Source organism: Tursiops truncatus, chromosome 13, assembly GCF_011762595.2.
Source record: "Tursiops truncatus isolate mTurTru1 chromosome 13, mTurTru1.mat.Y, whole genome shotgun sequence".
Classification (NCBI taxonomy): domain Eukaryota; kingdom Metazoa; phylum Chordata; class Mammalia; order Artiodactyla; family Delphinidae; genus Tursiops; species Tursiops truncatus.
This window is the reverse complement of record NC_047046.1, coordinates 17705212-17720191: the sequence shown is the minus strand read 5'-3', so window position 1 is coordinate 17720191 and position 14980 is coordinate 17705212. Positions and strand designations below refer to the sequence as shown.

Here is a 14980-nt window from a genome sequence, read left to right as displayed (position 1 = left end):
ACAACACTCTGTGGGTAGCAGAGTGTCACCACGCGGTGACTTATCCTGCCTGAGGCTCTCAGCTCAGATCGCTAATGACGATCGCTAAGATGACCTGCGCCTGGCCCTGTGCTCAGCGCCCTGCATGGGTGACCACTTTGGACTGTCGAGAACTCCATCTTGGAGCTGCGTTCCTTATGCTGCTTTGCATAGCATAGAACTCCATCCCGGCTCTGCAGCAGAGCTGACGTGAGAACCCAGATCAGGGCACCCAACAAGGTACCCAAGGACAGTGGCTCTTTTTTTTTTTGCGGTACACGGGCCTCTCATTGCTGTGGCCTCTCCCACTGCGGAGCATAGGCTCCGGACGCACAGGCTCAGCAGCCATGGCTCACGGGCCCAGCCGCTCCGCGGCATGCGGGATCTTCCCGGACCGGGGCACGAACCCGTGTCCCCTGCATCGGCAGGCGGACTCTCAACCACTGCACCACCAGGGAAGCCCGACAGTGGCTGTTTACTGTGAATATCACCCCACACAGGCCTGGAGCAGGGAACCTTGGTGCTAGTCACGGCTGTGTCGTTAACTTCACATGTGACCTCTGGCCTCTGCTCACCTACAAGGCAAGGACACTGGACACGCCAAGCGTCCCCCTCTTAGGCTGCAGGTTGGAGGCTAAGTGGCTTTTTGGGAAACGCAGGGTGACCTGTGATGCCCCCTGCCCTGTGGACTGGAGTGCAGGTTGAAGTATCCACCTGGCAGCTTTGACCACACTGGCGGCCTGGCATAGCTTCCTCTATCACTTTAATGATCTCTGAATTTGCAAAACGTCGTTGCACCGTCGCCTGCCAGCCAGAGGGTCCTCAAACTTCGTCCTGATGCTTTTGCTTCTCTTTCCATCAATATCACCTTGGCCAAACCCAGGTTCTGCTGGGACTCATGCTCCCCTTCTAGCAGGTGTCTTACAGATGAACACATGGGAACAGGAGGCTGGCGTGATTATGGGAGTGTTTAAAACTCATAGAGTGTTTAAAACTCTATGCATAGCACAGGGAGATTAGCACAGTGCCTTGTGACCACCTAGAGGGGTGGGATAGGGAGGGTGGGAGGGAGACGCAAGAGGGAGGGGATATGGGGACATATGTATGCATATGGCTGATTCACTTTGTTATACAGCAGAAACTAACACAACATTGTAAAGCAGTTACACTCCAATAAAGATGTTTAAAAACAAACAAACTCTAGAGGCTCAGCGTTGGGCAAAGGGGTGGCTGATCACACGAGCAGCTAAGTAGGCTCTAAGTCCAGGAGTGTGGCAAGCCAGAAGGAGGTGGCCTTGTGGGCCAGAGAGTATACACGGCCTCTTAAGTACTTGAGCTTGAAGCTGGGGGAGGGGGAAGGGCGAGGACCTTGGCAAATGGCTTATATTTGTGGATGACAGATAAGGGCACCTGACTTGGGGGAAAACTCACTCGTGTCCAGCGTGAGCTGGTCCAAACTCCTCCCCATGGACTGATGCATGACACCAGCCTCCTGCTGAAAGGTGACACTCCACGGCCCCAGTTCCGTCAGGCACCCTGTGGGAGCCTGTCAGACCCACATGAGAATGGAGCCGGTGGCCGTGGCCACAGTGGCGGTAAGTGGCAGCGAGCAATCGGGAGTTCATCTTGGCGGGAGGAAACATCCGAGTGGGGAACAGGATGGCTGGTTTAATGCTGACATTCTGCCCTCCTCTGTCCCGCAAAGGCCAGGCCAGGTATGGGTGGCTGTGTTGGAGGCGGGTGGCTGGAGAACAAACTCCCGACCCCCATCCCTCTCCAGCCCTTGCTTGGCTGCCAGCCAGCACCTGCTGGAAGCGAGCAGTTTCCTGCGTTCGTTACGGTCAGGGCCACGATTGCTCTGCACCAGGCAGCTGTTGCTCGAGTTCGGTTTGCAACAAACAAAAATAGCTTCGGCCCTCGCTGGGTTTTCAGGTCAGCTGGGTTGTTTCAGCAAAGGGCAGCAGCTCGGCATGGCATGTCCACAGGGTTCACTGGAAGGACTTCTCTGGCCTTGACTGTCCGTGGATTTGAACCACATGCACGGTGCTCCTTCTAGACCACTGTGCACATCTGGCTCCACCCTCCAGGTACACAGCCAGGTATCTGATTTTAGGGTCGTATCCAGGTGCTTGTGGGAACACCCTTCGCTTTATGGAATTTATTTTTATCCAGTTTCAGTGGTGGAGCAGTGGGAAAGGTATGAGCACTGGGCCTGGATGTGAGCAAAGTCAAGGAGCCGAACTTCTCTGAGCCACAGTTTACCGAACTGTAAAATGGGACTGTAATAAAGACCATAGCAATCGTAAGATCCACCAAGTTGTTCTGAGGATTGGAAGCCTGAAGGCACTGTACATGCTTGGTGGCTTTTTGATGCTTCTGATAGCATTGACACAATGCTATATAGGTGATTCGAAGAGCAACTGTGAGACAGGTAAAGGGGGCAAGACTCAGCATCCCCATTTTACAGATGAGGAAACTGAGGATCAGAGGGTTTCTTTGGGAGCTTTCTCAGAGAGTTCCTCATTTGTCTCTATGTACTTACTTGGGAAAAGTTCTCATGTGGTGGCCTGTGGGTCCACCATCATCACACTGCCAAGAAAAGGGAAAGACCCTGAGGTTTTTTGTGCGGGTAACCTCTGCAAGGTAGGTTTGGGATGTTTGACCCACCGGCTCCTATCAGAATAACAGCAGCTCATAAAGGATTTGTCGAGTGAGGGAGGGGGCTGAACTGGGGAGAATTGCCGGTCCCTCCATTCATTAGAACTTCCAATTTAGAGCTTGGTAACTTCACCCACCAACCCTCAATTGCTTACCATGCATGTGTCTCGCCATCTTGCCAACCTGGCCGTCCACTCAACCCCTCTCCAAGCACCACCTATCTATCCTTCCACCCACAGTCCCCATCCGCCATCCATTCATCCAGCCAGCAAGTTCCCAAAGTGCTTGTGTTATGCAAAACCGCATAGTTCGATTGGTTTTCCAATGGAAATCAATGTAAAGTATTCATTCTCAGGGTTCCCAAACTCTGAACCATTGTAGCATATTTTTTCTCTTTTATTTCCTCAGCAATAACTCAAGTATTTTTCTATTTGGGGTAGGGGGAAGCTCAGCATTTCAATGTAATGCACTTAGTATTTCTTATTTCTCAGAATTTCCAGTGGGTACATTTAAAGTGTACCTAAAATTGGCCACATGTGTATGAGGTCTTCTGCTTGGCACTCTACTTCAGAACTGCCATGGAGACACCCAGCTCGTTGCCCTGGTGTTCCTGAATGCAGCTTCAGAAATGAGATCCTGAAACCAAAATTCCTGCCTGCCTCAAGCCATCTGCTGGTGCTCAGTGGGTGTGCATGGATTTATCATTCATTCGGTACATACTTTTTGAGGACCTACTATGCACCAAACACTACTAGCCTGGGCACAAGGATCCAGAAATGGGTGACAATTGGTCTGTGTTTCCAAAGGTCTCTGAGTTGGCCAGGGAAGACCAGTGAACAGGCTGTTTCCATGGTGGAGGTCTGTACTGGCTGACTTGCAGGGGGTGGGCAGTGGAGCTGTGAAAGCACTTGGCCCATGTGGCCAGCAGAGGGTGTGAGGGGGGAAGTGGCCAGTCGGCACAGTCTTGAATAACTTCACGCACTACCATAACCTCCTGCTTGGGGAGGATGTAGGGTTTTAAGCTGTCGAGCCTCCAGTAAAGCCGGGATAGCTTTTGCACCATTTTTGGCAATGCCATCTGCCAATTACCAGAGAACACGTGTGAGTCAGTAATTTCAGGACTCTGACCTTTCTTGCTGGTGCTTTTTAAACTTGTCTTGAGAACTTACTGTATACAAGAGATGAGTAAGAAATACACCTTTTCCCCAGAAGCTCCCGTCTCACAGTCTAGAAGCAGGGGGAAAGGAGTGCAGAGGTACAGGAGTTAAGACCAGGGGTTCTCACGTGAGGGCAGTTTTACCCCCCAGGGACATTTGTCAATGTCTGGAGATAGTTTTGGTTGTCACAGCTGAGAGGGAGGAGGTGCTACTGGCATCAAGTGGGTAGAGACCAGGGATGCTGCTCGATACCCAACAATGCACAGGACAGTCCCCACCACAAAGAGTTACCCAGCCCCAAATGTCAGTAGTGCACTGACTGAGAAACCCAGAAGTAGGAACAAGGCTTGAGCGTCAGGAAGGTGGGGTGCCGTCGTGAACACGTGCGTTTATGTATTTGTTTGCCCTTGTTTTCAATTCTTTTGGGATATGCCTAGGAGTAAAATCCCCGGGTTGTATAGTGATTCTATGTTCAACTTTTTGAGGAACCTCCAAACCATTTTCCATAGCAGTTGAATTATTTTATATTCCCCCTAGTAACTTACAACTTCTCCACATTCTCACCAACACTTGATATTGTCTTTCCTCCTTTCTTTCTCCCTTCTTCCTTCCCTCCCCCCTCCCTCCCTCTTTCTTTTCCTTCCTTCCTTCCTTCCTTCCTCCCTTCCTTCCTTCCTCCCTTCCTTCCTCCCTCCCTCCCTCCCTCCCTCCCTCCCTCTCTCCCTTCCTTCTTTCATCCTAGTGGGTGTGAAGTGGTACATTGTAGTTTTGATTTGCATTTCCATAATCACTAAGGATTCATGTTTTCATGAGCTCTTTGTATATCTCCTTGGGAGAAATTTCGATTCAAGTTCTTTGCTCGTTTTAAAATCAGGTTGTCTGTCTTTTGGTTGCTGAATTGTAAGAGTGTTCTGGATACTAGGCCCTTACCAGATATATGGTTTGTAAAAATCTTCTCCCATTCTGTACATTGTTTTTTCACTTTCTTGATAATGCCCTTTGGTGCACAGAAGTTTTTAATTTTGATGAGTCTGATTTATCTATTTTTAAGTTTGTTGCTCATGCTTTTGGTGTCATATCTAAGAATCCATTGCCAACTCCAAGGTCATGAAGATTTACCCCTATGTTTTCTTCTAAGCGTTTTATGGTTTTAGCTCTTGTATTTAGGTCGTTGATCCTTTTTTTTTTTTTTGCGGTATGCAGGCCTCTCACTGTTGTGGCCTCTCCCGTTGCGGAGCACAGGCACCGGACGTGCAGGCCCAGGGGCCATGGCTCACGGGCCCAGCCGCTCCGCGGCATGTGGGATCTTCCCGGACTGGGGCACGAACCTGTGTCCCCTGCATCAGCAGGCGGACTCTCAACCACTGCGCACCAGGGAAGCCCCTATATGTCTGTCTTTATTCTAATACCACACTGACTATAGTTTTGTAGTAAATTTTGAAATTGGAAAGTGTGAGTCCTCTAATTTGTTTTGCTTTTTTAACATTGCTTTGGCTATTTGGGGCCCCTTGCAGTTCCATATGAATCTGTAGATTGCTTTGGGTAGCGTGGCCATCCTAGCAATAGTAAGTCTTCCAATCCATGAGGATGGGATGTCTTGCCATTTATTTAGGTCTTCTTTAATTTCTTTCAGCAATGTTTCATAGTTTTCAGTCTATAGGTCTTTCACCTTCTTGATTAAATTTATTCCTAGATATTTTATTCTTCTGGATGTGATTATAAATGGAGTTATTTGCTTAATTTCCTTTTCAGATTGTTCATTGTTGGTGTATAGAAACAACTGATTTTTGCATATTGATCTTGTAGCCACCAACTACTTAATTTATTACCTCTATTAGTGTTTTTTGGTGTTCCTTTAGGATTTTCTATATAAAGAATCATGTCACCTGTGAATAGAAATGATTTTATGTCTTTTCAATTTGGATGCGTTTTATTTCTTTTTCTTGTTTAATTGCTCTGGCTAGGACTTTCAGTATGATGTTGAATAGCAGTGGTGAAAGTGGGCGTCCTTGTCTTGTTCCAGATCTTAGGGGAAAGCTTCCCATCTTTCAACATTGAGTATATATTTTCTGTGGTTTTTCTTCATTAATGTGCCTTATTCTTTTGAAGTTCTTTCCTATTCCTACTTTTCTGAATGTTGTTATTAATGGATGTTGGATTTTTTTTTTTTTTTTTGGCTGTGCTGTGCAGCTTGTGGGATCTTAGTTCCCCAACCAGGGATTGAACCCGGGGCCTTGGCTGTGAAACCGCAGATTCCTAGCCACTGGTCCATCAGGGAATTCCCAAGGGTGTTGGATTTTTGTCAAATGCTTTTTCTGTGTTCTTTGAGAGGATCATGTGTTTTTTCCCTTTGTTCTATTAATATGGTTTGTTCATTGATATTGAACAACCCCTCGACTAAATTTTTTTTAAAAGGAAACTTGATCTCAAAAGAAAAAAATCTCCTGACCCTTTGTTCTATTAATGTGGTTTGTTCACTGATATTGAACAAACCCCTTGACTGACTTTTTTTTAAAAGGAAACTTGATGATCTTAAAAGAAAAAATCTCCTGACCCTGTGTATTACCTAGAAAATACCCCTGACAACATTTCAGCAAATTCTGTTGCCCAAACTGTGCAAGAAGTACTTGGACCATGTAGTTCTGGGAAATCTTGAGAACTTTTCCACTTCCCTTAAGAGTGTTGTATTGAAATTTAAAAAGAAAATGCAGGACTTCCCTGGTGGCACAGTGGTTAAGACTCTGTGTTCCCAATACAGGGGGCCTGGGTTCGATCCCTGGTCAGGGAACGAGATCCCACGTGCATGCCTCAACTAAGAGTTCGCATGCTGGAACTACGAGTTTGCATGCCACAACTAAGGAGCCCACCTGCCGTAACTAAGACCGGTGCAACTAAATAAATAGATAAATAAATAAATAAAAAGAAAATGCCTTTTAGATACTAAAGTGATAAGCTTGAGTTTTGTGGTCCTCCTTTTTTTAAAAAATTTATTTAGTTTTGGCTGCGTTGGGTCTTTGTTGCTGCGCGCGGGCTTTCTCTAGTTGTGGTGAGTGGGGGCTACTCTTCGTTGCGGTGTGCAGCCTTCTCATTGCGGTGGCTTCTCTTGTTGCGGAGCACAGGCTCTAGAGCGCGTGGGCTTCAGTAGTTGTGGCACGCGGGCTCAGTAGTTGTGGCGCACGAGCTTAGTTGCGGCATGTGGGATCTTCCCAGACCAGAGCTCGAACCCATGTCCCCTGCATTGGCAGGCAGATTCTTAACCACTGTGCCACCAGGGAAGCCCTGGTCCCGCTTTTTTAATGCTTCTACTGGATAATTATGGCAAAATTGGGTCAGAAATCTCAATACGTTCAGGTTGCGTTTTCATTTGTTTGCTTTTTAAACTATTTCCTGCAAATAATAATTATCTGTTCATTAATAGGGTAGAGTTAGTGTGGTGGTCAGAGGCATGGGTTAGAAGTCGGAATATCTGAATTCACGTATTCAACAAAATGAATTTTTGTCCATTGTTAAGCTCTCACTCTGTACCAGGTGCTGTTCTAGACCCTGGAACAGAACAGACCCTCCTTGGTCTTGCTGAACTTTCTTTCTAGCTATGAGCGTACCTGCATCAGGTGTACTAGCACTACAAAGAAAATGCGACAAGGTGCCCATTCCTCTTTCCAAGGCCGTGATGATGACTGTGATAATAATACAGTGACACTGATGGTCCTGGTAGTGATGAAGATGATGATCATAGAAGCCAACAATCCTTTTCACCTATAAATTGGAATATAATGAAGTCTTTTTTTAAGATAAGCTTTGTTGAGATATAACTCATATACTGTTTGACTCATGTAAAGCGAAAAATTCAATGGTTTTTAGTCTATTCAAAGAGTTGTACAACCGTCACCACAGTCAGCTTTGGAACATTTTCATCACTCCAGACAGAAACCTTGTACCCTTTAGCTTTCACCCCCATCCCATTAGCCCCAGGCAACCACCGATCTTTCCATCTCTATGAATTTGCCTAATCTGGGCATGTTATCTAAATACATGGAATCGTACAAGATGTGGTCTTTTGGGACTGGCTTCTTTCACTTAGCATGGTGTTTTCGAATTCAGCCATGTGGTAGCATGTACCAGTGGTTCATTCCTTTTTGTGGCTGAACAATATTCCGGTATGGATAGACCCCATCTTGTCTATCCATTCATCAGTTATTGGGCACTTAGATTGTTTCCGCTCTGGGGATACTATGATTCATGATGCTCTAACAGAGTCTTTTAATGTACCTGATCTCATTTAGTTCTCTCTCACATGCATGTTTATGATTTATGGTGAGTGTGTGTTAGTTTATTTAGAGGTGGGAAACTGAGATCCAGAGAGGTTAAGAAACGTGTCCCAGGGACTTCCCTGGCAGTCCAGTGGTTAAGACTTTGCCTTCCAATGAAGGGGGTGCAGGTTTGATCCCTGGTTGGGGAGCTGAGGTCCCACATGCCTCGTGGCCATAAAACCAAAACATGAAACGGAAGCAATATAGTAACAAATTCAATAAAGACTTTGAAAATGGTCCACATCAAAAAAAAAAAAATCTTAAAAAAAAGAAACATGCTGCAGACCACAGAGCATGTAAGCCGGGAGGAGCACCCCTTCTCTGCTCCCTGTCTAGTGCTTTTCCTCTCCAGCTCTCTCAGCCGAATACACAGAACCTTAACTGGCTCTCACCACCACCTCCTTTAAGAGCTGGATAACACGATTACATAAATCCTAAAACGTCTCTCTTATTCCCTTACAGATTTTGTGAATGATCCTGCTTCTTTTTCTATCTTATCTGATTTTGTCCTGCCTGATCTTTTCCTGGTTAAAAAGCTGGGGGAAAATGACGGACTCCAAGGAAGTCACCAAGAGTAAATTGAAGGTGAGCTTCATCGCAAGTCAGGAGCCTCTTCCAGCCTCAGACAGCTCCAGGGAGCCACTGCAGGAAAATTGCAGCAGCAGCTCTCTGCCAGAGACCCCTGACCAGGCTGAGCCAGCCTCCCACAAAGGTCCCAAAGACACCTGCCAGCAAAGAAACTCCCAGCCACCCCTGCTGCAGAATCCCCAAGGAAACCCCCTTTCCTCCGATGACCCCTTCCCAACACGCCAAGCTAACAGGACAGAGAATGAAGGCCTGGAGACCCCAAATACCAGTGGCCCGTCCGTGCTAGCCAGACCCCAGGGCCAGCGAGCCAGAACTCTCTCCAAAGAAGACAGGAAGCGGGCGCACATCAAGAAGCAACTGATGACCAACTTCATCCTGGGCTCTTTTGACGACAACTCTTCCGATGAGGATTCTGGCACTGGCTTGTTCAGAGAATCTTCCCGGAAGGGCAGCCGCGCCAGCCTGGGGACCCTGTCCCTGGAGGCTGCTCAGACCGCAGGCGAGACTGAGACCCCTGTCCCCACTATAAGGTAACGTACCGTCTGTCCTCGTAACCAGGAGGCGCAGAGTTAGGGTGGGGTCCACACCCTTCCCTGCTCAGCCCAGCTCCCCGCTCATGCCAATGCTTTGAGGGTAGCTATGTGCCGAGCAGAAGACATGAGCCTCCCTGCTTCCTTCCCTCCCTCCTATCAAAGTCATTTATTGAGCATCTACTGCGTGTACAGGGTCCCAGGCCAGGAAACTGGCTTTCTAGAAGATCGCGGTCTGGTTGGGGAGGATGACCTTGTATGCAACAACTAGTTATAATTTAAGCAGAATGAGCTCAGGTTGGCAAGAGCCAAAGCAATGATGGGAACCCAAAGGGAGGGACAGTTTCCCCTGACTCCTGATGAGACATTCATTTACTTGTTCGTTCATTTGTTCATTCATCCAATAGGTAATTAACAACCGTAAAACATGCCTTCCCCCAGTGATGCCTTAAAAGCAGAAATTCAAGGGAATTCCCTGGCTGTCCAGTGGTTAAGACTCTGCACTCTCACTGCCGAGGGCCTGGGTTCAATCCCTGGTCAAGGAACTAAGATCCCACAAGCCATGCGGCACGGCCAAAAAAAAAAAAAAAGGGGGGCAGAAATTCAAATACTATTACACATCCATCAGACTGATTGTTGGAAACAAATAAATACCTACGGGTCCATCACAGGTGGGACTGTCCCGGGAGTGTAGTCAGTGGCTTCATTTCTGTTGTTCTTGTTATCAGACTTTGCCACCCCCCACTCCCAAATTACAAATGGAATACGGTAATTCCAGGTAGAAAACATGGACAATATGGGAGAGCAGAGAGTACAAAAGAGCCACCCACCATGACTTTGCCAGCCGGAAAGAACCCCTGCTGTGTTCTAGTGTTTGTTCCTGCTTCCAGTCTGTTCTTCTGCCCTGGGAGTGGAATCTTGTTGGCCCTTTTAAGCAGCTCTTACACGCTCTCTGCTAAAACGAGGAACACCTGGACTAGGACATGGGCTCTTACAAAGGCACCATGTTCCCGGTGAGCATGGTTGCTGGAACATTTTTAACCCTGGTTACTGGAAATTGGAGACAGAGAAAAGAGAAAAATGCAAATATTCCCTATGCTGATGATCCTTAGGGGAAGACTGTTTTGAGTTTCTGGAAGGGTTAAAGGAACAGTCAGACGTCAGAGTTGAGTTCCACCCTGGCTCTGCCACCCCGCACTGTGTGACCTTGGGCGTGGCACATCGCCTCTCCTGGCCCAGGTCCCTCATCTGTAAAATTCTGAAGGATTAAATCGGATAATGTTTATAAAGTATGCACAGAGTTTGGTATACAGTAGGTGCTCAGTAAGCAGTAAATTCCTCCCCAGCTCCTTTCCCACCAGCACCCACTTCACCCAGCACTCGAATTCACCCAGAGCTTCCCCACTTCTACCTACCCCTCTTCTACCTACAGTTTATATAAATTACCTAGTTATCCTTTATAACAATGGTACAAGGCTGGTGGTAGATCCCTATTTTGCAGATGAGAAAACTGAGGCTCCGAGGGGTGAAATAAATACTACTCAGCTTTAAAAAATAATGAAATAATGCCATTTGCAGCAACATGGATGGACCTAGAGATTATCATATTCAGTGAAGTAAGTCAGACAGAAAAAGACAAATATCATATGATATCACTTACATGTGGAATCTGAAAAAATGATACAAATGAACTTATTTACAAAAGAGAAACAGACTCACAGACATAGAAAACAAACTTACGGCTACCAAAGGGGAAAGCGGGGGGGAAATAAATTAGGAGTTTGAGATTAACATACACACACTACTATATACAAAACGGATAAACAGCAAGGACCTACTGTATAGCACAGGGAATGATACTCAGTATATTGTAATAACCTATAATGGAAAAGGATCTGAAAAAGAATATATATATATGTGTGTGTGTGTGTGTGTGTGTGTGTGTAATCACTTTGCTGCACACCTGAAACTAACACAACACAGTAAATCTACTGTACTTCAATTTTTAAAAATTGTTAAAAAAAAAGAGGCAGAGTACCTTTTCCAAGATCGTGCAGCTAGGAAGTGGCAGAGCGAAGTTTCGAGGCCAGATCTGTTGGACAGCAGGATTCATTCCACTGTGTCACAGTGTGTTCTCCAGTAATCTCCAACATTCTCTTCCTTCCAGACCCTTCTTTCCCTCATTATGACGGTTTCAGCAGGGATTAGGGAAAAACAGTTTATTAAACCAATTCACCCAAATGAAAAAGCATCAGCGATTATGTTAGATGTGGATGTCCAGTGAGGGGTTGCTAAGTGGCATCTAAGGAGGAGGACTGGTGAGATACATTTCCCACACTGGCTCCAGCAGGAAACAAGATGCAGAGTCCTAGCAGGGAGATAGGAAATGTACAAATAAACAGGTAAACCGATAAGATAGTTTCCAAGTATGTTCAACGCTAGGAAGGAAACAGGCTACAGAAGAAATACCTGTGGGGATGTTTTAGAAAGATGTGGTCAGGTCAGGGAAGAGCTCTTGGAAGAGGCAACTTTCAAGCCAGAACAGAGCAGTCCAACAGAACTCTCTGCCACATTGGGATGTTCCAGAATGGAATGTTCTAGAACTCTGCTGTTCAATATGGCAGCCACTCATCATATGTGACTATTGAGCACTTGAAATGTGGCTAGTGTGGCTAAAGAGCTGAATTTTATTTATTTATGTATTTGTTTGTTTGTCTTTGGCTGCACTGCATAGCTTGTGGGATCTTAGTTCCCTGACCAGGGATCGAACCCACGTCCTCAGCAATGAAAGTGCAGAGTCCTAGCCACTGGACTGCCAGGGAATTCCCAGAACTGAATTTTAAATTTAAGTTTTAATTAATTTAAACTTAAATAGCCTCGTGGCTGGTGGCTGTTGTCTTGTATGGCACAGACCCAGCCCTAATTGATAAAAAGGAAACAACTGTGTGAATTCTTCCTACTGGTGCTAATTAAGAACTTATCAAGCAAATAGGCTTGCCAAAATAATAAATGTTACATTATTATTTTCTCCTGAGTCTTGGATTCCAAGAAAGTTCTGAAGATTAAAATCAACTCATATTTCTAAGGTGCTTAGCAAGAGAATAAAGCACTTAATAAATGGTAGATTAAAATGGTAGGGCGGGGGGAAGACTCCCAAGTTTCTTCTCCCTGTCTTCCACTACTATTTTGAGGGGTCTTTGCTGGTTTGTTCTTAAAAAAACAGCTTTTCTGGACTGGCAAATTTATAAAGGTAAACGATACTTAACTGAGGGCCTATCTTTGCATATGGCTGTGGGCCAAAACAGGAAGTGAATTTTCTGCCCTGGTATCTTCATTGCATAAAACTTAGCATTGTAGGTGAATCATTTTTCCTGCCTTGTCCCAGCAAAGGACTGGGGGAGGGGTAGAAGGATCTTGGATTTTATAAACCAGAGGCACCGAAACATAGAGATGAAGGTGCATTGTGGGGTGATGGGGCACAGGGAGGGCCAATGTGCTGTGTGACTTGGGTAGGCCTCTTCCCCTCTCTGAGCCTCCAGTGCCTCATCTGCAGCATGAGGAGGCTGGACCAGACTCCTGAAAGCTCACAGGGCACTGTGAGCTCACTTTTGCCCCCAATACATGTGCTTTTCAAAGTTGAGAATTTTGAATTTTAGTACCAGGGGCAACTCAGGTGGTTCTGCTGGTGCTTCCCAAAATCCTGGTATTTCCATTAGAACATTTCCAGCCCTAGCTGAGTCCCCGAGTCCGGGGCCTCTGATGGAGGGGACTCGCACGTGTTCGCTGTTTCTAATGACCTGGCACGAGAATCCCATGTGGAAGTATCTCCAGGGAGTCAAGGCCCACCTTTACAGTATTGCCCACGTGCCCCTAGTTTCTTGATCGATCACCCTGATGTGTCGTGAAAACTTAATCACTCCTTGAGATCATGTCTTTAGTTTCTCTATTTGTTTACTTGGTTGTTACCTGTCTCCTGCATTGGACCACAAGCTCCATGAAAACAGGGCCATATTTTTGGGGTCTCCGCTTTTCTCCACTGCCTAGCCTAGTGTGGGTTCATGGTAGACTTTGAAGAAATACTCACCAAATGCGTGAATGAAACAAGCAACCCAAACCTGCCAAAGACAGAATTCTGAATTTCTGGGGCAAGCAAGACACTTTGTGAATGAGTCTGGGGATGAATGAATGAATGAATGAATAAATGGATGGATGGGTGGATGGACGGATGGGTTGGTGGATGGATGGATGGATGAACAGATGACTAGGCATTTTGTTGTCCCTCTTTAGAAGCAGTAGAATTTCTGTTTTCATAAAATCCTTTTTGTATAAATCTTGTGATTTGTAGACTAGTTCTGAGGTTAAACTCCAATTTCAAATGTTTCTTCTCCCTTTAATACAGTTAGGCAACCTCACACTTCGCTTCCATTTTCCGACTGGACAAGGGCTGGCTACGATTATAGATTGATTACAGATTCAGTGACTGTGCCATCTGCTCAGGGCTTCCCTCCTGTCTCTTTCCTTTTGGGTTCATCTCAAACCAGGAGTTGGAACTTGGTCTTTCTTTGGACTTGGAAACAGTCCCCCGTGCAACCTTTCAAAACAGAGCTGATGAGAACATTACATGATGTTAATAGCAAAATAGTTGCTCACATATTGTGAAATGAAGGTTACAGGGCAATCCCACATGTTTAACAAGCAGCAAAGTGGTTAGTACACGATGGACCTGGGCCAAGACACCAGGTTCAAAGCCGCCTCTTACTATCGTGTAACCCTAATAATCCTACCCTATGGGGTGCATATGTGGATCGAGTGGGATGGGACGCATTCAGGATCACGCAATTGCAGTCCTGAAATTGAAAGTTCTGAAACCTAAGTTTATAAGTTGGCAGTGAACTCACTAGCAAAACCTGCCTCGATGCAAAGTTATTTATAGTCTTGTCCCATTTTGTGTGAATATTTATGCCTTCTGCTGGTGAAATATTAACACCATAACGTGCCACATAAGGCTTTACCTTCCTAGAAAAATTTCCAAATTCTAAAATACATTGGGCCCTGGGAATTTCTGGTAAGGGATTGTGGGCACATGTATGTCATGTGCTGAGAATATTCCCTGGTGCATAATAAGCACAAAAATACTCATCCTTAATAAATGTGTGTGTGTGTGTGTGTGTGTGTGTGTGTGTGTGTGTGTGTGTGGCTGGAGAGACTGTAAGGAATGTCTCCAAATAGTTAGTAATCATTGTCTAACTATAGTAATAATTGTCTAATTATGTGGTACACTTATGAGTCATCTAAATTTTCTTCTGCATTTTCTAACTTTCTGCTGTAAATATCATTGTTATAAGAAGTTTTAACAATGTTTAATAATAAACCAGTATAAAAATTACGGGGAGGAAAAAGCAAATCAGTCATCTCACTTCCTAGATAAGAAGCTGAAACCCAGAGAGGTGCAGGGGTCTGTCTGAGGCCTCCCAACAAGATATCACAGGCCCTTCAGCCATTCAGACCCAGACCCTCAGCAGAGGCAGATCAGAAAGTGGTCTTCAAACTCCCAGTGTTGATGCTGCCGCCTAACCTGGGCCCCAGAAGAAGCACCTCCACCCTCCTCCTAACTTGTTCTTTCTATAAATGGGAAGCGTGAGGAGATGAGGCAGTGTATCAGGCAGCCTTCAGCTGTGCATTCGTGGGATTGTCACCTACCCTCTCCATGGCTGGACTG

At 45.9% G+C, this 14980-nt stretch overlaps 1 protein-coding gene across 13 annotated transcripts in view; it reads left to right on the top strand.

Moving 5' to 3' along the window:
- ACACB (acetyl-CoA carboxylase beta) overlaps positions 1-14980 on the top strand; it is a 139890-nt gene that overhangs the window by 33479 nt on the left and 91431 nt on the right. For all 13 annotated transcript variants that reach the window (XM_073790211.1, XM_073790216.1, XM_073790215.1 and 10 more), the window contains exon 2: positions 8606-9261. In XM_073790211.1, the coding sequence (XP_073646312.1) occupies positions 8615-9261 (647 nt within the window). In that variant the 5' untranslated portion in view covers positions 8606-8614. The remainder of the gene's footprint in view (positions 1-8605; positions 9262-14980) is intronic.